At 33.3% G+C, this 24276-nt stretch overlaps 1 protein-coding gene across 1 annotated transcript in view; it reads right to left on the bottom strand.

Moving 5' to 3' along the window:
• The window catches only part of snx25 (sorting nexin 25), a 57009-nt gene that overhangs the window by 1974 nt on the left and 30759 nt on the right, over positions 1-24276 (bottom strand). The window contains exons 6-18 of the mRNA XM_048187993.1: positions 21757-21827; positions 16545-16735; positions 16154-16285; positions 12746-13021; positions 12092-12256; positions 10582-10713; positions 7921-8061; positions 7590-7703; positions 4907-5068; positions 4566-4683; positions 3074-3140; positions 2813-2994; positions 88-188 (exon numbers count right to left, since the gene is read on the bottom strand). Coding sequence (XP_048043950.1) covers positions 88-188; positions 2813-2994; positions 3074-3140; positions 4566-4683; positions 4907-5068; positions 7590-7703; positions 7921-8061; positions 10582-10713; positions 12092-12256; positions 12746-13021; positions 16154-16285; positions 16545-16735; positions 21757-21827 — 1852 coding nt within the window. The remainder of the gene's footprint in view (positions 1-87; positions 189-2812; positions 2995-3073; positions 3141-4565; positions 4684-4906; positions 5069-7589; positions 7704-7920; positions 8062-10581; positions 10714-12091; positions 12257-12745; positions 13022-16153; positions 16286-16544; positions 16736-21756; positions 21828-24276) is intronic.

Here is a 24276-nt window from a genome sequence, read left to right as displayed (position 1 = left end):
CAGAAAGCAGAAATGAGAGCGTCAGCTGACAGAGTGAAAGCCTGAGATATAAATAAACAGCAGCAGGGTTAATGCAGGGCGACTCACGTAGAGAAGATGTCTGTTGGCTCTGGTCTCCTGAAGTGCATTAAAGATCTTGATGATCCCGTATCTGGCATTCTGCTGCCCCACCAGATTCTGAAGTGCATCTGAACGACAAGAACAACCTTTTTTGATCATATTCCACAGTCTCAAAGAAAGATTGAATTGTGCAGCTTTAATGCTGCTGAGTCTCTGTTCAGAGCGCCTGCTGTAATTGCTCTCTCTGGAGTGTGTGTGAGTGTGTTTTAAGTGTCCCGCTCTAATTAAAAAGCACCACGCAGGCAGAAACAGCCACGAAGCCTTTTATATTAACAGCTTCCCACTTTAGCATGAAATAAACCATCTTTACCAGGATGACTGAATCCACACAGGACTAGTTTTGTATTAATGTAGATTAACTAAAACATGATATTTGCAAACAGTCAACTAGCTAGTACTACCTTTAGACTAGGGTTGTCAAAAGTACTGACTTTAGTAACGAAATTTTAAAAATACCAGCATTTCCTCCTAGCATTTTGAGCACTATATTCCTAAACACCTCTGATTGGCCACTGTGTTCATACACTCAACAGATATGTCTGTGATTGGCCACAATGATCAATGCTTTAAAAACATGTTGTAAATAGTAGGGATGCAGCGATAGGATTTTTTTCGGGCCGATACTGATTTTAACGAACGATTATTGGCCTGTGTTTTGAAATTTTGTCATCAAAATAGTATTTTGATCATGTTTTAAATCAGCAAAGTTCAAAAACACCTGCATTAAAATATACTAGCAGGTTTATTGATGCATCATCAAATAATTCTTAATGAACATGTATTGGATCCATTTAACATTCAGCAGGCCTACATACAGACAACAGAACAAAGATACATATGAAATAGTGCTTTTTAGGTAGGTTTAAAAGTTTTCAGGTAGCTACAGAAATAAAGTAAACAAATGTAAAATAACACTGCATATTCTTCACTGTATAGATTATATACATATTAATCCTTTATTGTAACAGACTTTATTGTGATTAATCTTCTAATTAGTTTTTGTATACATTTTAATATTTTTAGTAAGTTTAAATATGTATCTCCTTTACTAAGGCGGGACTCTTATTTTGACAGGTGTTCTAGTCTATGGAGATACGGGTAATGACAAGGAGAGCATGCAGTTCTTTAGAGATATTTTGCAGATTTAAAGTTTGTCTGTTTATTAAGCATCCCCTTAAAAGGCATGAGATCTGTATGTTTTTGTTTACTGTTAGTTATAATAAGTGTTTTGTGTAATTCGCTGTATGTTGATGATAATGCAACGGAGAGAGAGATTTTAATGTGCACCTCTTGTTTAGCTCTTATGGTGATTTTTTTTGGAGTGAAAACTGATGCAAAAAACTTCATAAAACATCAGTTAAGTTTTAGTCATCATTCGGATGAGGTCCACTACACTTATTAAAGTTACAAAAGTTATTTAGTCAAGAATAGTGTGCGATCTTTTGTTATTTGATTAACATTAAAGCACAGAGAGCAGCGCTGGGATTATGCAACAGTCATTATACAGCCAATCAGAGGTGTTTAAGAATCCGCTCAACAGCACTCAAAATGCTAAGGAGAAATGCTGGTTTCATTACTTTTTTTAAATTTCAGTACAGACTTGGCACTGAAATCGGTAGTTTTGACAACCCTACTTTAGACATCAATATAATAAAGTAAAATAATGGTGCGATGGGAATTACCATAATTACAACTTGCAAAAAACATGTTTTTGTCACTCCTATTTACTCATATTAGAAGTTCAGAATGAACAATTAATGATGAAAACAGCAGTGGCTTCAACATTTAAAGGTTGTTTGTGATGCTATATTATATATATATATATATATATATATATATATATATATATATATATATATATATATATATATATATATATATATATATATATATATATATATATGATAGATAGAGAGAGAGAGAGAGAGAGAGAGAGAGAGAGAGAGAGAGAGAAAGAATGTTAGAGAAATGTTGACTTGGCAACTAACTGAAATAAAAAAAAATAAGTTTAAGTTACTAAAATGACTAAAAGTGACATAAAAATACATTTAAAAAAATAAAACAAACTAATAAAAACGAGAAAAGCTATGCAAGTTTGTTTCTGCCAGGGAATAAAAAAAAGGTAATTGCAACTTTTTCATCTCAAAATTCTGACTTTTTTCTCAGAATTTTGTGTTTATGTCTTGTAAGATATAAAGTCACAATTCTGAGAAAAAACACTGAATCGGAAGCTCTCTCAGATTTGTGAAATAAAAAGTTGCCGTTTTTTTGTTTGTTTGTTTGTTTATTTCGTGGTGGAAACAAGCTTCCATAAAAAAGTTCCACAAAACTGCTAAAACTTAACCTAAAATTAAAATGAAAACTGAAGATATAAAAAAGCTAATTCAAAATGTTCATTAATACTATAATAGTATATAAATAATTATAAAATGACACTGTTCAGTATTTCATGTATTGATGAATTATTTTGCTGTCATCATCAATAAAGCCTCATTAGTGTTACTAATAATAGAAACTAATAATATCAGGCACATGAACAGCTCCCAAACTCTGAATTTCCACCTCACAATTACTGTAATTCTGACAAAACATGAAAGGCAAACAGCAGATCCTCATCCTGCAGAAATGTTCTTCCTGTAGGTTTTTGAAATTCCCACTGGACTCATCAGATTTAAATCCATGTTCCGCTCACCTGGAACATTATCTAGTAGCTTCTGTTGCGCTCTCTCCTTGGTTTCTTTGCGTTCGCTCTCCGAACGGCTTTTGTTATGAGGTGCCAGCTTCCCGTTGGGCCAAAACGTGTCCCGGAATATATTAATGTAGTAAACCAACATCTGCTCACTGAAGATCCAGTTTACAGTGTCTCTGATTTGCCTGCAGAGGAAGAGACGGAAGGACAAACTCAGTGTGCTCATCCTGCAAGTTTCCATTACATCCATCCATTAATGCTTACTTGTTTATAGTCCGTCCAAATGTGACCTGAACTAGTGCAATTAGTGTCTTCCTCACCCACTTAAACACTGCAGACAGAAAACACACGAGCGGTGTTAGAAAGCATCACACCTTCAATGAAGATGACATGCTCTGACACAATGTGTCATGTCTGAAAATATCACACATACATCTATATATTTAACAAAATAAATAAATAAATAAACATACATACATATATATATATATATATACACACACACACACACACACACACACACGTATACATGTAAATATTTCTTAAATACATAATAAATATACACAGTACACACATATATATATATATAATTATGCAAACACAAACTTTTATTTTGGATGCGATTAATCATTTGACAGCACTCATTTTTAGTAATTTCATTATGTGCTTTTGTCATTTTATTAGTTTTTTGTTTGTTTTTATTCATTTATTCATTTTAGTTATTCATTTTAGTGCTTATTTCAGTTTACTGCCAATGTTCAAGTCAAATGAAGAAAACTCTTGTATTCATGGCTCAAAAATCAATTTTAAATTCATCAGATTTTGCACATGGAAACAATATATTTGAAATCATTTTGGGAAATAGTCTTCTATGTAAGAGTTATTATGTGGTGATTTAAAAACAAAAAAATAATTGACAAAAGAAAAATCAGAAGCAAGTCTGTGATCATTTACAGAAGTCAAATATGCTTTAAATTAGAAATTAATATTGTCGTAATAATATATTTATAATTTTTGTTTTAAAATGTTATTAATATTTACATGTAAACCATAAAAGATCATAAACGTCATTAAAATAATGTTAAAAAAAATACCACATATTTTAGCCTTTTTAATGAAAAGGCACATTTTGTTTAGGTCAAATTAAGAAAACACAAATTCATTTTAAATTTTGCACCTGGCCAAATATGCTTTACATTGAAATTAGAATTAATAAATGTTGGCATTAGTAGAGTTTGTCATAATATTATATTTATTATGAAGCAGTGAAGTAATTTTGTTTTAAAATGTTATTAATATTTACAAGAAAACCATAAAAGATCATAAACGTCATTAAAATAATGTTTATTTAACACTTTTTTAAGTCAAATTAGCAAAACTCAAATTAATTTTAAATTTTGCACCTGTTTTTTTTTTTTTTTTTCTTATTTCTATTTAGGTTTAATTTATTTTTATTAAGTTCCACTTACTCATTTTAGTGCTTATTTCAGTTTATTGCCAATGCAACATTTCTAATTTTCATTTAAAGTTTTTCAACTGATGTTCATATTTTATTTTACTTCAAACAACAGAAATGTTTTTAGTCAGCGATCATAACCCTGCTCTTCAAAACAACATCTGCCTTTAGAAGCAGACAGTGAGAGAAACATCAGTCACACGGTCCTGCGGTCAAACCGTTTCACACCCACAGACGCGCGGTCACACTCGTTTCATCACCGTGGCGACAGCGAGTGTTTCAGCAGTGCGTTGTACTCACTGCCCCTGAGCTCAAAGATCTCTCCAATCAGCATGAAGCAGGGCTCCGCCAGAGCGTCCTTCCTCCCGTCCGTCTCATCGCCGTAATCCGAGAGATCACTGTCATCCTCGGCTTCATCCTGACACACAAACACACACACACACACATCAGTCTCAAATCTCTGATGCTCTGTGTGATCATCATTTGGTGGATGATCATGCTTATGTCACTCTTTTTAGTTTGTGTGTGTGTGTGTGTGTGTGTGTGTGTGTGTGTGTGTGTGTGTGTGTGTGTGTGTGTGTGTGTGTGTGTGTGTGTGTGTGTGTGTGTGTGTGTGTGTGTGTGTGTGTGTGTGTGTGTACCTCCTGGTGTGAGAAGAAGTCTCCCGGCAATCTCTCCAGGAAGGATGCGAGAGAGAAGGAGGATTTCTTCTGGATGTCGATGACCTTCAGGTACTCTGGTGACGGACTGAGAAACGCGTACAGCGCCTCGCTCTGACACATGCGCTCGTCTGTCAACACTTTCTACAGAGGAAACACACACACACACACACACACACACACACACACACACACAAACTAAAACTTCATGAATCTAGATATAATCTCTAAATCACAGGCCTGAATCAAATGAGGCCAGACACACACAAACATACTGCAAGAACACGGTCCTGTTCAAAGTAAATTGCATGCTGGGAAATGGAGTATGCGATGTGTTAATGAAGGACTTTGGGCACATACAAACTTGAAAGAGCTCTGATAAAGTGTTTGACAGACAGGAAAGTGTACGATTTGCTTTGCTTTGCTCTTAAAGGGTTAAATATTTGCCATAATATATCCTTATCTCATTAAATTAGTGCTAAATGATGATCTATGCCTTAAAATAGGCAGAAGTTCTTAAATATCCAATATCGGCTGATGTGATAAATGGAAAAAAGAGGCAATCAATAGCAGATGCGTGCCAATATATTGTGACCCAAAAGGTCATTTTGATATTTTTGTGGGGCTTAATTTAGAAAATGTCAGGATGTGGTATAGATGTCCCAAAATTAAATAAATAAAAACTTAAATAAATAAATTTGTAGAGTTTAGAGTTAATATTTACACGAAAACCATAAAAGATCATAAACGTCATTAAAATAATGTTTAAAAATGCCACATATTTTAGCCTTTTTAATGAAAAGGCACATTTTGTTTAGGTCAAATTAAGAAAACTCATTTTAAATTTTGCACGTGGTAAAAAAAAAAAAATTGGAAAACAATTTTGTGGCATGACAGAAAAAAATTAAATGGACAATAAAAAAACAAAAACAAAAGCAAGTCGGTTAATATTTGTAGAGTTTATATAATAGTATATGTATTATTAAGCAGTGAAGCTTCATTTCTTTTAAAATGTTATTAATATTTACTGAAAACCATAAAATAGACCATTAAAGTCAATAAAGGGATAGTTCACCCAAAAATGATTTACTCACACTCAAGCCATCCTGGGTGTATTTGACTTTCTTCTTTCAGTCAAACACAATCGGAGATATATTTAAAAATATCCATCCATCATAAAAGTAAATTCTTTTAATTCAGCCAAAGGGTCACGCCATGATGCATCGATCTTCTGCTAGTCACATGTCTTTGTGTGATGCGAATTCGTTCACCATACTTTGGAACGCAGCAAAATGCAAAACTTTTCGCATGAGCTTGCGTCTCTGGTCTGATGCATTTGCATCCGTATGAATGGAAGTCAAAGGAACGAAAAGTGCAGTGTGACCGCACCTTAATTCATGACCAGCATTTTCATTTGCTCCTCTGCACTTCGTCATGCGTCGGGTCAAAGGTCACTCTTCCGCTGAAAATCCATGTGTAAGGCTGTCTGCTGGAAGCTAGTTATTTTAGTTAAAGATATAAAGATATAAAGATTTTAATTTTCTAACAAAAATCCATGGTTTTGCTTCAGAAGGCCTTTATTAACCCCTGGAGCCGTATGGATTATTATTGTAACGGATGGATGTGCTTTTTTGGGTTTCAAAATCAGGAGCCCCATTATAAAGCTCAGAAGAGCCAGGATATTATTTTATATATATCTCAGCTTGGTATTCCTCTGAAAGAAGATAGTCATATACACCTAGGATGTCTTGAGGGTGAGTAAATCATGGGATAATTTTAATTTTTGGGTGAACTATCCCTTTAAGTGTTTAAAAATATCACAAATTTTGGTCTTTTTTATGAAAAGGCACATTTTGTTCAGATCAAATGAAGAAAACTCATATTCATGGCTTAAAAAATTCATTTTAAATTAATCAGATTTTGCACGTGGAAACAATATATTTGAAATCATTTTGGGAAATAGTCTTCTATGTAAGAGTTATTATGTGGTGATTAAAAACAAAACAAAAATTGACAAAAGAAAAATCAAAAGCAAGTCTGTGACCGTTTACAGAAGTCAAATATGCTTCAAATTAGAAATGAATATTGTCGTAATAATATATTTATATATTTTGTTTTAAAATGTTATTAATATTTACAAGAAAACCATAAAAGATCATAAACGTCATTAAAATAATGTTAAAAAAATACCACATATTTTAGCCTTTTTTAATGAAAAGGCACATTTTGTTTAGGTCAAATAAAGAAAACAAATTCATTTTAGATTTTGCACCTGGTAAAAAATTTTTTTAAATTTTGTGGGATGACAGAGAAAAAATTAAATGCACAATAAAAAAGTCAGTTACTATTTGCAGAACTATTTACTGTTTGTTTTTAACTGCACATTCTTTAGAGTATGACATCATAACTGAACTGTAGCCACACAGAACACATTCAGATGTACATAATGAGAATACGAGGCGAAAATTTCTCCTTTTGGACCCGACGGCACGTTTCAATAGTTGAATTGAACCCTATGGAGAGACTATGAAATCAGTTTGAGAGACTGTTGAGCTCTTATATGAAGCTCTAGAGGAAAAAACATTACGTTTCTAGACACAAAATTTCAGTCTACAGACATTTCTTTCATGCCAACAGTCAAAAGTCTGGCTACAACATGACTCACCTGTAAAAACGTGTTGAGTTGATTTTTGGATTTGTCGAGGAATTTTTGGTCGATGGATTTGAAGGGCAGTTTACTGAGTGAGGGAAGCTGGACTTTCTTGAGTGACGGAAAACACTGCAAAAGATAAAGAGCGGATCAGAAGCATCGGCCTGCGGTTTGTGTTCTGTCATGCATAATCTCTATCAGAACTAATAATGTACAACAACACCATGAGTCACTGCGTTGCCACGGCAACACGGCGAGGGCCGTCACAGATCAGTGGTCTTTTAGACGCCGTGCCAGCATGTGATATCACACGTTAGAGGTGTGGCAGCAGAAATATCAGCCGTACCTCCGTCAACTTCCTGTGCAAAGCCTGAAACTCTGTGAGCTTCCTGGTCACGGTCCAGCGGTTGTTCTTGCAGTCGTCGTCTTCAGAAAGGCTCACGGCTACGAAGTAACACGCCATCTGTTCTCCATTCTCCTCAGAGGCCTGCCAAATATACATACATACAAATGAAGATGCCAAAACAATGATATTTAACAATAAAACTATATGAAAGTTCATTATATGTATATATGATGTTTAATGGTTTTTCTAAATTATGCTTTTTTTTAATTAAGATATATATATATATATATATATATATATATATATATATATATATATATATATATATATATATATATATATATATACACACAGTACAGCCCAAAAGTTTGGAACCACTAAGATTTTTAATGTTTTTAAAAGAAGTTTCGTCTGCTCACCAAGGCTACATTTATTTAATTAAAAATACAGTAAAAACAGTAATATTGTGAAATATTATTACAATTTAAAATAACTGTTTTCTATTTGAATATATTTGACAAAGTAATTTATTCCTGTGATGCAAAGCTGAATTTTCAGCATCATTACTCCAGTCTTCAGTGTCACATGATCCTTCAGAAATCATTCTAATATGCTGATCTGCTGCTCAATAAACATTTCATGTGTACAATTGTACAAAATATTTGTGTACAATATTTTTTTTCAGGATTATTTGATGAATATGAAGTTCAAAAGAACAGTGTTTATCTGAAATCTAATCTTTTGTAACATTATAAATGTCTTTACTGCCACTTTTGATTGATTTAATGCATCCTTTCTGAATAAAAGTATTCATTTCTTTAATTTCTTTTCAAAAAAATAAAAATAAAAATTCTTACTGACCCCAAACTTTTGAACGGTAGTGTATAATGCTACAGAAGCTTTGTATTTCAGATAAATGCTGTTCTTTTGAACTTTCTATTCATCAAGGAATCCTGAAAAAAAAAGTACACAACTGTTTTCAACATTGAAAATAATCATAAATGTTTATTGAGCAGCAAATCAGCATATTAGAATGATTTCTGAAGGATCATGTGACACTGAAGACTGGAGTAACGATGCTGAAAATTCAGCTTTGCATCACAGGAATAAATTACTTTGTCAAATATATTCAAATAGAAAACAGTTATTTTAAATTGTAATAATATTTCACAATATTACTGTTTTTTACTGTATTTTTAATTAAATAAATGTAGCCTTGGTGAGCAGACGAAACTTCTTTTAAAAACATTAAAAATCTTAGTGGTTCCAAACTTTTGGACTGTACTATATATATATATATATATATATATATATATATATATATATATATATATATATATATATATATATATATATATATATATATTAATCTAATGAATTTTAGTCAAATACCATACATTTTAAAACTCGACATTTACATTTATTCATTTAGCAGACATTTGAGCAACAATTTTGGGGTAAAGCATTTAATTTGTTTGGATTGAATCTCCTGAAAAAACAACAACATGAAGCAACGGACTTAAAAACTGTGTGTCATTTTACAGCCAATTAACAGATAAATCGCTACTAAACGAATGAGTCACTCTTGAGCAGAAATATGCAAATGGTGCACTGTTAATTATCAGAGCATTAAAACTATTGATGGACTCTTCACAACCATCTGTTTACTTACACAGAACATCGACGGTTAATTAAAAAGACTGGAGAAGAAAAATGACAGATATGCTTCTTTTTAAAGGCCAGTGGAGTTTTAAACATGCCGACGATCAAAATAAAACAGATTTTTTATTTTTTAGTTTGTTCCTCGCATAGATCGATGGAATATCTTAAAAACAACCTGGAAAATTCCTCTAAGAGCATTGACACGGTTTATGACTGTGAGCTGCTTTGTGAAGTTAAACAGATGGAATGATTAAAGTGACTGTGTTTGATCTACTGTGGACTGTGACAGTGTTTGTAACAGAGTCAAACACACAGGAAATTAATCATTGTTCCTTTAAGGAAAGAATGTTGAAACAGAGAATCAAGCAAATGATGTTACAATGTGTTGCTATAGCGATCACTTATCTCAGTGTAACAGCTGACAGCAACAGCGACGTTAGAATGTTACAGTGTTGCACTGTGTGATAAGAGAATGTTCCGGAAACAATGCTTTCTTTCATCTGTAAAGTGTCTCAATCGCGCTTCTGAAGTGAAACGTCACTGATGTAATTCCTGTGGTTGGAGTGAACTGTGCGTAAACTGTACTTTACTGAAAGTTGCATCACATCCCTTTCTGTTATGTTTGCATGCAGCATGTGAAAGTCACCAGGTTTTTCAGGATTACCAGATTTACCAGATTAACATGGTCATGGTGACAGTGAAAAATTAGGTATAACTTTACATGGACAAGGTTAGTAAGTGTTTCTCCCAGTAATATTACAGTGCTAAACAAAACTCCTAAAATTTATGCTTTCTATTACAAAAAGTACAAAAATGAAAACAGGTCATTCAGACATCATTTATCAGTCTAGTTTCATCTACAGCAGTCTACAGTTTTAATATGTGGTTTTCAAAAGGAAGTTCACGCCACTATTTCTGTCACGACTGGCTTGGCCGTTTATCTTCAGACCGCAGTGACTAAATTGAGTTTTTTTCTACTGATAATTTAAAAATAAAAACCTCTGCGGTGTTGACGACGGCTCTCCAGGTGCCCAGGTTCTCACACCAGCAGTCCGTCCGTGAGATGTGCAGCTGGAGGTCGCTGTGCTCCTTCTCCATGGTGCAGATTTCCTCCTTCAGTAGTGACACGATCTACAAGAAAGACATTTTGATGAGTGGCAGTGCATCAGAAGCCTGTCGCAGGTCTCTGACCCTGACTGGAGCTTCATCTGACAGCAGACAGAAGCCACAGCTCCGGAGGAGAAGGGAAGCGCTGACCCTGAGCTCTCAACACGGTGAGAAATCATTCCTGTCTCATCTAATGCATTAAATCAAACCACAATACAGGCTGGATCAACTCCAGTAGTCCATACCAGCACCAGGGACAAAATACATAAATACTGCTTGAAGTTATCGTTTCTTTATTTGAGTGCAAAATCAAACTCCCAAAATGATTGCATTCTATTACAAAAAGTAAAATGGAAAGCATGTCATCAGTCCAGTTTTATCTATACCAGTCTATACGTGGTTTTCAAGGGAAATTCACCCCAATATTTCTGTCACAAATGGCTTGGCCACAGCTGGTTTGACCACAGTGACGGAGTCATTACTACTGATGATAATGGGGAAAACAGTACTGTTATTTTTATTTTTGGAGTCATCTTGCTAGCAAAATACTTTTGCTCTTGCTTCTGCTTTTTTCCTGCTACCTTGTTTTAAAACAAGAATAATTAATTAGGAAATACTGCAAAATAAACTGAAATAAGAATATTATTCTGTATAACATAACACATTTATTTAGCAAACTTAAGGTACTTTATCTCAAAATTAGGATGAGTTATGAAAAATAGCGTGCTATTAATTTGTATATGACACAAATGTTCGACTAAAATTAAGAATTATTCTTCTTAAATTGATCAAAAGCAACGGTAAAGACATTTATAATGTTACAGATGATTTCTATTTCTAATAAATGTTGTTCTTTTGAACTTTGTGTTCATCAAAGAATCCTGAAAAATAAAGTGTATCACAGTTTCCACAAAAATATGAACTGTTTTCAACATTGATAATAATCAGAAATGTTTCTTGAGCAGCAAATCATCATATTAGAATGATTTCTGAAGGATCATGTGACACTGAAGACTGGAGTAATGATGCTGAAAATTCAGCTTTGATCACAGGAATAAATTACACTTTACTATATATTCACATAGAAAACTGCTGTTTTATATTATAATAATATTTCACTGTTTTTACTGTAATTTTGATCAAATAAAAGCAGCCTTGGTGAGCAGAAGAGACATTTCACCGACCACAAACACTCGTGTGTGTCCTTAAATTAAAAAAAATCTCATTTATAAACAAAAAGAAGCATATATTAAGGCTGCACAAATAAACATGTTGATTACCACGCTCCACTTGATCACATGGATGCATTGGCCAATCACAGTCAAGTAAAGAGTCTGATGCACAATAAATTAGTCATTTCAATTGTTTCAAATAAAAGTGAAGTATTTCACATTATACACACCTTTTTATCAGGTCGTGGTGCGTTTAGGATGGAGCCCAGGGCTTGCCGTTTGTACTCCAGCCTCTCGTACAGCTGATGTAGTTTGGTGACTGCGTAACTAGCCTGTTCGTTGATGCCTTTGCTGCCTTCATCCAGCGCCACGTCCCCTCCTTCCATCACATGACACTAAACACGCAGAAATACAGAAGAAGAGTCAAAGAAAATCAGGACTGAGTCTTGATGTTGTTTTTGTGCTCTACTAGAACAGGTTTTCCTGCTTGAATGTTGATTATTTTCCTCATATTCTCCATTGTTGCAGCTCCTCTTTTCCCAGTCTGTCAGTAACGCTCTGTTTAGTTCCTGTCTCTATAAAAGCACAATGTGCTCTGATTGGTCGGCTGGATCAGTGTGTTGTGATTGGTCATTTAGGAAATGTCCCGCCCCTTACCATAACCTCCAGTTTCAACACACTACTAACTAACTCAACCAGGCCCCGCCCCTTTATTCTGCATATGAATTATTTAAATGAGGAATATTGTGAAGATGGAGGCGTTTCAGGGAGTTCAGAAACACTGACACTGATATAGAGAAGAACTCCTGCTGGAGGGACTTTTTCATGCTCAAACAGCAACATTACACACTAAAGAAAGTATAATAGTTCATCTTTTAACTCACGGTGTCGTCTTTCTCCTCACTGCTGGACTGAGAGCTGCTCCTTTGCTCCTCTCGTTTAATGAGCCGCTCGTACAGGTCGCTCACCAGGAATGATGGGTAATAGCGCTCCTTCATGGTCTCGTAAACGTCTCCCTGGATCCTGTGGAACACGTCTGTACCCTTGTTCCCCACCAGCGTCTGCTGGATCTCTTTGTAAAGAGCCTTCTCCACCGGGATCTCCCTGCTCTCCACAAAGAAGTTCTGGTAGATTTCTCCCACCAGCTGTGGCACTTCATTCTGCAGAGGAGACAATTTGAGACATCTAATAGTTCTCATTGTTCTTTAAAGGTATATATATATATATATATATATATATATATATATATATATATATATATATATATATATATATATATATATATATAATTTTGCATTAAAATATATAAAAAATATATTATATTTTGACTTATATATATATATATATATATATATATATATATATATATATATATATATATATTATTTTTATTTTATTTTTTTTTTTTTTTAATTTCTATCATTTTCAATGATGATTATCAGTTTAATATTTGCCATACAAAAAAATAAAACAAACAAATAAATGTGTATATATAGCATAACATTAAAATATATATATTATTCATTATTATTATTTATTAATTTTGTGCAAAATATATATATTTAGTATGGATATTTTAATATTTAGGGTTTTTTGTCATTTCTATCATTTTCAATGATAATTTTCAGAATATATTAATATTATTAATAATTTTACTATAATAATATAAAATAATAATAATATAAAATAATATAATAAATAATATAAAAAAAAAATAAAATAAATAACCACTCTTTCATGAATTAATGGCAGTACAGCAAAAACTAGACTGGTATAAATATATTACAATAAAAAAATTATAATTATATATTTTATATATATATATATATATATATATATATATATATATATATATATATATATATATATATATATATATATATATAAATAAAAGAAAAAAAAGTATATATATATATATATATATATATATATATATATATATATTTTTTTTTTTTTTTTTTTTTTTTTTTTTTTTTTTTTATTTATTACTGTAACAAGATTTTTCACATTATGGTAATTTAAATTGTGGAGAAAATCTGATTATACATAGGCTTAATTTTCAACAAACAGAATATAATTTTGATTTTTTTAATTAAATATGACCCTGATACATTCTTGGCAGGTTTTGTTGGTTTATCTCTTGAAGGTTCATGAAGATTTATAGCAGCAAAGCTACACTGTGAACAGTTTTGGTGTTCAGCGTTCTGCATTTCAGTGACAGATTCATGTTCAGAACTGACTAACATTAAAACATATGGCTAATCTAAATCGTTTGCATTGGTTTCATGCTGAACAGATGCTAACGGTTAACAAGATATGACAACGACAATAAACAGATTATTACAAATCTGCTGTTGCACAGAAATGAACCAAACGTGCCTCCTCAATGATTTATCAGCTGACAACATTCTGCAGCACTAAACAGCCTGGTTTTTATTCTACATACAATATATAATATTCCAGACTCACAGAATAGATGACCTCTTAAGTTTTCCAGGACACACAGAACGATGAAAAAAGACATTTCACTCAGCTCTGACACTCAAAGCTAAATGGCAGTGCCGGTAATTGCTAATTTAACACAGCTGGACATAATGGGCCAAAACGATTATACATTTATCTGAGTCACACGCTGATGTGATGTTGCGGTTCTCAGCCATGTGCATTTCTGTGGTCCAGCGTTAAAAGTGCCAGCTAAGTGACCAATTAGGAAATGTTCAATTGTGCCTGTACAGTAGATTGGCATGAGCGACGGGAAAATCACTTTTCAGATATGGCAAAAGGCCTATTCGGACGGTAATTGTTTCTCATGGGTACGTGAGGTGATTAACAGGGCCTAGTCGGTGATTTTATTGCCGTCCGATTCCAGAATATCAGTGTTTTTCTCCTTCCACCCGTGAAAAAAAATCATTTTTTTGTCATGTGGCAATTTCTGTCCAAATCCACATTTCTGAGTTTACAAGAAGGAATCGATGTTGCGTGCATTAGTAATGTGCATGCATTTTAAATATTCATTTCTATTAGTGTTGTGACGATATGCAAATGTGACGATACCAGCATTTACTCATAGGATTTTGGGCGCCGTTGATTCTTAAACACCTCTGATTGGCCGTTGTGTTCATATGCTCAAAAGATACGCCTGCTTTCAAACGCTCCGGTGTGTATCTGTGTAAGCACTCGGTGAAGAGCGTCAATGATGTCTATTTACAACGTTTTTGAGGCGTTGATCATTGTAGCCAATCACAGACATATCTGATGAGCGTATGAACACAACAGCCAATCAGAGGTGTTTAAGTATCTGCTCAACAGCACTCAAAATGCTAGGGGAAATGCTGGTATCGTCACATTTTTTTAATTTCAGTACCGACTTGACAACACTAATTTATATAAATATTAAAAATTATTATCACTTTTAATACTGAAATGCTGCAAAAAAAAAAAAAAGTGCAAAATCACGTAAACTTCTGAAATGGGCCATTATTATGGTATGCAATAATTTTTTTAAATATTTATTATATACATTTTTATAAATTAGAGCTTGCAGAACTAATCATTTTACTAGTTGGGTCAAATGTAAATAAGAGTTTGCATTAACTTTTTTCTGCTAATTTCCACATTTTTAAAAATCAATGTGAGCTAAAATGGAAAAAAAAAAAACAATTTAATGTGTCAATTTTTCTATTTTAAATAGGATATTTAAATAATCAAATAATAGATGGGATATTATTTTCCTACTATTAAATTAACGTAACCATGAAATCAAACGTGTCTTCTTTTTTTTTTTAATTTTAATATAAATGACTTATTCATGCACATCATTATTGTCATAATGTCATCTCTGATGATGAGGGCGGGGCAACCTGTCACTCACACGAGATCCGCCAATAGCAAACCACAACCATCCAATCAATTCCCCACAGACAAAATCAAGCCCCGCCCTACATTTGTTCTTGTTTGAGAAGCCGTTTCACTCGGATATGCAGAAAAGATGATTGCGACTTGCATTTTGTGCCAACTTAAAATATTAAATTTATTAATTTTCTTTACAGCTGACAATCATGTGACTGATCAGCACGTTCCCAGGTTTGTAGGATCACAGAACTCGTTCCTGAATAAATCACCATCCAAACGCATGAGTTGCATCACCGATGTGCCATGCAAATGAAATGTTACAGACGTCCCAATGAGAAAAAATTACCGTCCGAACAGGACTAACGACAGCGGCTCTTTCACTCATAATCTGAGGGATCTTCAGCTCGAGGCTTGATGTTGTGCTGAAGTGTGTGTCTGACCTTGTTAGCGCTCTTGAGCATCTCCACCAGCTCCCAAAAGCTAATCAGAGCCCTCTTTTCCACACGCTCCATGTAGACACGGAAATGCTCCCGGTACACTGAGTTTGACATGATCTCCTCGAACTGAAGTATCTGTGAGAGGACGAGAAACAAATCAAGCAGACGCCGTCATTATTAAAAACACTTGAGCTCACTAGAAAACATTACACTGCTTTCATCTCCAGAAGGCTGTTACTTATCCAGAAACACTCGTGTTTCTTCTGGAGCATTTCAGATGTTTTCCATAAGAGCCACTGCTTTCTCTCTGAACCTAAGAATGTTTATTCCTAATCATGGCAACTGTAGGATGAGGGAAATAAATCAATCAGTTTTGTGTGATTCGGATCTGTACCCGTTGGCTCTGAGGTCCGTCCCCTTCATCCTGGGCTCCGTCCTCCTGCTGCTCATAGTTGGGACCCCCGAGGAGCCGGATCCGCTTCTCACACTGCTTCTTTGCCACTGTGAGCTGGTTAATGTAACGCTTCATGTTTCTGGCACGTAACAGGTCAGCCTTCAGCGCGGCCGCCTCTTTCCCTTTACTGTCTGCAGAGAGAGAGAGACAGAGGATTCAGACACGCAATCTCACGGGAATCAGCTGTAGAAACCATCGGAGAGAAACCGGCTCTGATGACTCGAGCAGATATGATTGAAAAGCACCAGAACCAGTTTCATTTCCTTCTGCTTCATGTCACTTTCACACAGAGATCGACACAGATATCAAGACATAAACACTGATGAACTTGTTCACACATGCTCGTTTTGATTGAGATCGATGCCTGAACAAATCTAAAACTCGTTCCTGATTTCAGAAGTTGCAAACTTCCACTGAAAATAAAATCAATCAATCAAAATGTAAAGCAGAATAGTTTTGTTTACATAGTCAAACCAAAATGTATTCAGACACCTTGAACATTTCATTCATTAATTCAGTTTATTCACTATAGTTAAAAAAAATGGTAATAAAATATGGCAAGATCTCAGAGTTAAACTGTGTCATAAAAAATAATCTTAATTATGTCAGATAACACTAGAGAAAAACATTGTCAGGTCAAAGTGTCTGAATAATTTTAGGTTCTAAATCTTTATCAATTTACTGGTATTCCACTGTATGAAGAATATCTGGGTATAATATGTCACAGTTTACTTGATTTTGCTATCCTCATTTACATAGATGAACTATAGTGTCCTGCACCCACTAGTAAAAATATATCAAAAATATCAAAACTGAAGGTCACTTAAAAAAAGAAGCAATTAATTCAAATGTGCTAAAATGTTTTAATAAATAAATTAACATTTAAACATTCAAAAAACTAGAATTAAAATTAGGGGTAAACATTCAAAAACTGTAAAACTATCAATTTAATTATTAATATATTTTTTTATATATATTTTATTATATTAAAAATAAAAAATATCATATTTTTTTAATTAATTTTAATGGTAAAAAGACCCACACACTAGAAAAATGAAGAGAAAGAAAACATAAAAGTGAATAAGAAAAAAAAATGTTTTAAATTTAAATGTTTTTTTTTTAATTATAGGAAAAAATAAGCATTCAAAAACTTTAAAATTGCTTCATTTAGGCAAAATGTACGGAAGAGGATTAGGGCCAAGCAATAATAAAAAAATAAAACCATCTGGAGATTAAAGTTGTTAAATTTCGAGAAAAAAGTCAAGATAAAATGTTGAGAATAAACTCGTTAAATTTCGAGAAAAAAACTCGTTAAATTTCGAGAAAAAAGTCGAGATAAAATGTTGAGAATAAAGTCATTAAATTACGAGAAAAAAGTTGTTAAATTACGAGACCAAATTCGTTAAATTATGAGAAAAATGTTGTTAAATTTCGAGAAAAAAGTCGAGATAAAATGTTGAGAATAAAGTCATTAAATTAACTAATTTATTCTCGTAACTTAACGAATTTGTTTTCGTAATTTAACTAGTTTATTCTCAAAATTTTATTTCGACTTTTTTCTCTAAATTTAACGAGTTTTTTTCCTCATAATTTAACGAGTTTATTCTCATCATTTTATTTCGACATTTTTCTCGAAATTTAACTATTTTTTTCTCGTAATTTAACGAGTTTATTCTCATCATTTTATTTCGACTTTTTTCTCGAAATTTAACTAGTTTTTTCTCGTAATTTAACGAGTTTATTCTCATCATTTTATTTCGACTTTTTTCTCTAAATTTAACAATTTTTTTCTCGTAATTTAACGAGTTTATTCTCATAATTTTATTTAGACTTTTTTCTCTAAATTTAACAATTTTTTTCTCGTAATTTAACGAGTTTATTCTCATCATTTTATTTCGACATTTTTCTCAAAATTTAACAAGTTTTTTCTCGTAATTTAACGAGTTTATTCTCATCATTTTATTTCGAATTTTTTCTCTAAATTTAACGAGTTTTTTTCTCATAATTTAACGAGTTTATTCTCAACATTTTATCTCGACTTTTTTCTCGAAATTTAACAACTTTAATCTCGAGATGGTTTTATTTTTTTTATTATTACTTGGCCCTAATCCTCTTCCGTAAAAATTTTAATGGCAAAAAAAATGCAAAAAAGGCTCACACTAGAAGAATGGAGAAGAGAAAGAAAACTAAATGTGAGAAAATGTATTTTTGTAAGTTTAATAAAAAACTAAAACAAACAAATAAATAAAACTTAGTAAACATGACAGAACATTCCATTAAATTTTAGGGAGAAAAAATCGTCCTTCATTTCTTTATTATTAATTTTAATGGCAACAAAACAAAAAAAATAATATTCATTTAATGTTTATTGCTAAAATAAATAATGAAAATTACTCAAATGAGTATTTCAAACTATTCTGATGTTTCCCATATTGTGAAAACAGGGTTGCAAAACAAAAGCTTTCCTTCATCCAATTCCCAATCAAATTAAAAACATAATTGGATGAATAAAAACATTAAGATGCTGCACTTTCCACTGCTTTTAAGACAAACAATACAGTATATTAGCCACATTTATTTGACAGTTTTACAATAATGAAGTAATATAGAGCTAACAATAAGTGCCGCCACAAAATAATTACACAATACATTAGAAATGGGGTACTTGACCTCAGACTGCAATTATGAATGAACTCTTATTCGGACGCACTCAAACTTGGGCATTTTGAACAGTTTTTCTGAGTAGAGTTGAATCAACACAATGTGTAACATGAAAGATTAAAAAAATAAGTAAGATAAAATTAAGATAAGACATTAATAAACGTGTCCTCAAATATGAGCAATCACGCTAACAGTGTCCGTCTCCGCAGGCTCCGTCTGCCGCTGGAAACCAGCCGCGTCCCCTGCTCGCCCTCCTCTAACCGCCGGTGTCATTGTGCTGGACCAGCGGGGAGATTTATAGATTCGCCCATTACAGGGCAGCAGGAGACGGAAAGCATGACGACAGATAAACCGACTCTCCGCAAGCACTGAAATAACAAATGCTTCCCACCGCGTGAATAAAATGAGCTTTAATTAATCCAGCACTCAAATGAAGGCATGATTAATGAACTTCATTTCTAATCAAAGATGTATAGCAGTAATCTTGCTCGTTTGGTCAAAGAAAACCTCAACGATTATATCCAGATAGGGTTTATGCTGTATTTGTGAAGCTGAGGACATATTTATCCCTCTAAACTCTTGTTCTGATTGGCTGTTTCATGCGGCCTTTGAGAATAAAAATCCTGGTGGTTTAAAAGGCATTTTCTATGAACAGCATAAAAATGGGCGTTTTTTTAAAGCAATAAAATGACACAATCTTGTGACACAAACTATCAGATATGTCGAAAAACTATATAACTAAAAACTGTTTAATTATTATAATTATCCCACCTCAAAGGAATAATAATCATAATATATACCTTTATATATATACACACATAATATACAGTCAAACCAAAATTAATTCAGACACCTTGAACTTTTCATTCATTAATACAGTTTATTCACTATAGTTTAAAAAAATGGTAATAAAATATGACAAGATCTCAGAGTTAAACTGTGTCAGAAAAAATTAATCTTAATTATGTCAGATAACACTTAAGCAAAACATGGTCAGGTCAAAGTGTCTGAATAATTTTTGGTTACAAATCTTTATATATTTTGCTATCCTCACTCCTCCTCAGAAATGAACTATAGTGTCCTGCACGCACTAGTAGAAATATATCAAAAATATCAAAAATGTCTGAATAATTTTTGGTTTGACTATATATATATATATATATATATATATATATATATATATATATATATATATATATATATATATTAAAACAAAAGAAACAAATGAACAAAAAAACAAAGAAATAAAAATAATAAAAAATTAAAACAAACAAATAAAAAATGCCTTAGTAAACACAATTGAATATTACATAAAATAGTAAGAAAAAATAAAATTAAAAATACAAAAATTAAAAATTAAACAAAAAAACAAAATAAAAATAAAACTTTTTCTTAAGTAAACACAATTGAATATTTCAAAAAATAAATGAAAAAAAAACATAAAAAACAAAATAAATAAACAAACATATAAATAAATAAACAAACAAACCTGTTCCTTAGTAAACAATTAACCATTCCATAAAATTGAAAAAATAAATACAACATAAATTAAAAAAAAAGAAAAAAAAGAAGAAGAATTAAAAGAAAAAGATAAAATAAAATAAAAATAAAACAAATTAAATCAATCAATCAATCAATCAATCAATCAAATTTATGGGAAATATAAGTTTATCGATACCTCAAAAAATTAACATTTAGTGGCAAACTACCTCACACCTAAAGAGACTAAATCAACAATTCGGTTGCCCATTTTTTCAAATAAACAAAGCGATCCATTTTAAAATATTTAATTTGATCTCTTGAGGCGGACAAACAAACTTTCAAAAGGATAAGCACCACCTTTCTCTGACCTTTTACTAAAATCAGACCCTTAAATTGACTTATTTTATACACTTTTTATATAAAGTGGCAGAATGAATCATTCAGAAGAAAATAGTCATTTTTCCATCGCTGCTGCTTCCTGAAAACACCTCACATTCCTCCCAGTAGTCCACGAAATACCACAACACATTTAAAGTGGCCAGACAGTATAAATTCTGTAGGTATCAGCTGATGTGTTTTATGTGCTGCACAGTAAATGTCATCGCTGGCTACGACGGTCCTCTGTCTGGAACCAGAGAGACTCGCACCAGCTTCAACGCAATTACCCGTCTGCCAATCACAGAGCGGCTCACGGCGAGACACAGCCAGAGACGGAAGCTTCATAACAGCTCATCAAAGACCAGAGCAATACAGCGGTTCACAGCGTGGGTTGTCGTGCCATTGTTATTACATCTTTAATTTGACTGACGGCATATTTTTCTCTTAGATGGTCCATCATGAAGCTCTTCTGACCATCAGACTTCATTAAAGGAAATTAGAAAGCAGAGCACACTAATCTAGCTTCATTAAAAGTTCATCATTAAAAAAATAAAACAAAGCAACGACCCAGAGTTTGCATCCCTAAATAAGGAGTGATATGATTGGTGGATGTGTTTGAAGGTCATCTTACCTTTCTGTCTCTTCAGCTGTGGAATACTGCTGATTGTGGTCGCCTGAATGATCTCCACAACTATCTGATACCTGCAGGAAGATAAAATGAGAGCAAAATGATTAGAGAACCCTTCTTCAGTGTGTAATGTTGCTGTTTGAGCATGAAAAAGTCCCTCCAGCAGTTCTTCTCTATATCAGTGTTTCTGAACTCCCTGAAACGCCTCCATCTTCACAATATTCCTCATTTAAATCATTCATACGCAGAATAAAGGGGCGGGGCCTGGTTGAGTTAGTTAGTAGTGTGTTGAAACTGGCGGTTATAGTAAGGGGCGGGACATTTCCCAAATGACCAATCACAACACACTGCTCGAGCTGACCAATCAGAGCACATGGAGGGAGGGGCTTCATAGAGACAGGAACTAAACAGAGCGTTACTGACAGACTGGTAAGAGAGGAGATGCAACAATGGAGGATATGAGGAAAATAATCAACATTCAAGCAGGAAAACCTGTTCCCTTAAGTGGCTTTTAGCATGTTGCCATGTGGTTGCTAGGGTCTCCTGGGTGTTTTTCTCAAATTCAAAAAAAAGTGAGCAATAATACAAACTTGACTGGTAAAACTGGTGAAATAAAACTAGTAAAACAGGAATTTGTTGTTTTGACTTTCACGTGATGCCACCATAAACAATTGTGTATGATTATATTCATGAATATTTAGCTTTTTGTGAAATTACATGCATTTATCAATTGTTATCGTTAACTAAAACTAATAAAAATTGTTTTTGGACATTAAAATAAAGCTGAAATAACATAATATATAAATATTAGGGCTGTCAACAATAACGTATGTGATTAACTCAAAACTCTTAATAAATTCTTATCTTGAGTACATATAGAGTAACAATGCATCCTTCATATCTCCAAAAAGTCTTTAGTTTTATCATATTTATAAATGATACGAGTCTTTCCGAAAAAAGCCGAGCTCCTGGAGGCGTGTCTGCCGTCAGTGCTGTGGGCGGAGCTAAAGAGTTACGAGCGCACGCAGCTTCTGTCTAGAGATCGCATGCTAGCTGTGACATCATTATAAATGAAAAGGGAACAAAAACGTTCGTGTTGTTTACATTATATGCATCGATTGCCAACAAAACACAGACATGTGATGCAGCTTTACTCTCCACCCGTGATCTGCAAATCCAGCGTCGAACTGGGACTTGTTTACAAAGAATTTGTCACCAAAATCCCGGGAACAAACAAACATACGTACACAACTCCGTTGCTGACCCAGAAAAACAAACTTCATCCACTGTTCACTTAACGCTGGGTTCTTTGGGAAGCTGAAATAGGTAATCTTTCCCTCACAACCAAAAACACACTCCTTTGTTTACAGGAGCTGCATCTCATTTCGGAGGCTGCGTCCTCTGGAGGTCGAATTTGAAGGATGCATACTTCATCAAGGATGTCATATTTAAGAAAAGTAACCGTAATAAAATTGACTGATATTTATGTGAGGTGTAAAATACTGTCATTTCTTTCTTACGTTGCAATCTAACAGTTATTTTTCTTAAATGAGACCGATGATGTATGCAGCCTTCAAAGGGTGCAGCCCCTGAATTGGGACACAGCCATTGTTGAAAAATCTCTCGGCTTCCGTATCCCGAACGAAGCGCGTTGATGGGCGTGATCTTGCTCTTGCTCTGGGTGATGTAATAATTGCAACTTACTCCCTTAATTACGTGAATGTGTCTTAATTACAGTTGGAGAAGTGAAAAGTGGAAAACAGTTGGAAAAGTGTCAATTATCATTTATTTGCATGAATGCATTTAACAGATGCAAAAGAGATAAATTAAACAATCATGGTCGAAGCAAACTGACAGCTCAATTTAGTTTGTACATATTTTGTGTTGTGATAAAAGAAGAATAAATCCTGATGGAAAATACCGCTCATTTACCTGGTTTATGTGATGTTAGATTTATAGACAAAACTAAATGTCCCGTCAATCTCACTAACAGCATGACAATCATAAAATACACATACAAAACATCAAATACAAACCCAATGCAGGTCATTTGCTCTTTATTTAGATAAAAAAAGTTGTGATTTAGATGTGAAAGAGAGAAAAACAGATCTCCGGCATGGTCAGAAACCTCTGTGTTTAACTGCGTCACCTAGCAACAATCTCGTTACCTGACCTCAGGTTTTTTTCCTGGAGTGAAATGAGACGGTCGAATTATAGATGCTGAATTTCCTCGACACAATGAACATCCTTTTGCTGCTCTCTCTGCCTTTCAGTTTTCAAACAAAGACTGCACACATCTAATAGAAGCCATTTACAAAAACACCCTCATTGGCTGATAAGATGTTCAATTTTAGACTTTTTATGTGTCAATGCAACTGAAGAAAAAAGAACCCAAGCAGCTTATAGTCGACTCAGGTCAATTGTAGAGTTGATCGACTACCAGCTTCTGGGAGTTTTTAAAGGTGAAAGTACAGATATCATCTGTATTAATAATTATGGGTGGGTGGAGTGAAATCGATTCAC

This window comes from Megalobrama amblycephala, linkage group LG4 (genome assembly GCF_018812025.1).
Source record: "Megalobrama amblycephala isolate DHTTF-2021 linkage group LG4, ASM1881202v1, whole genome shotgun sequence".
Taxonomy (NCBI): Eukaryota; Metazoa; Chordata; class Actinopteri; order Cypriniformes; family Xenocyprididae; genus Megalobrama; species Megalobrama amblycephala.
This window is presented reverse-complemented; position numbering and strand designations above follow the sequence as displayed.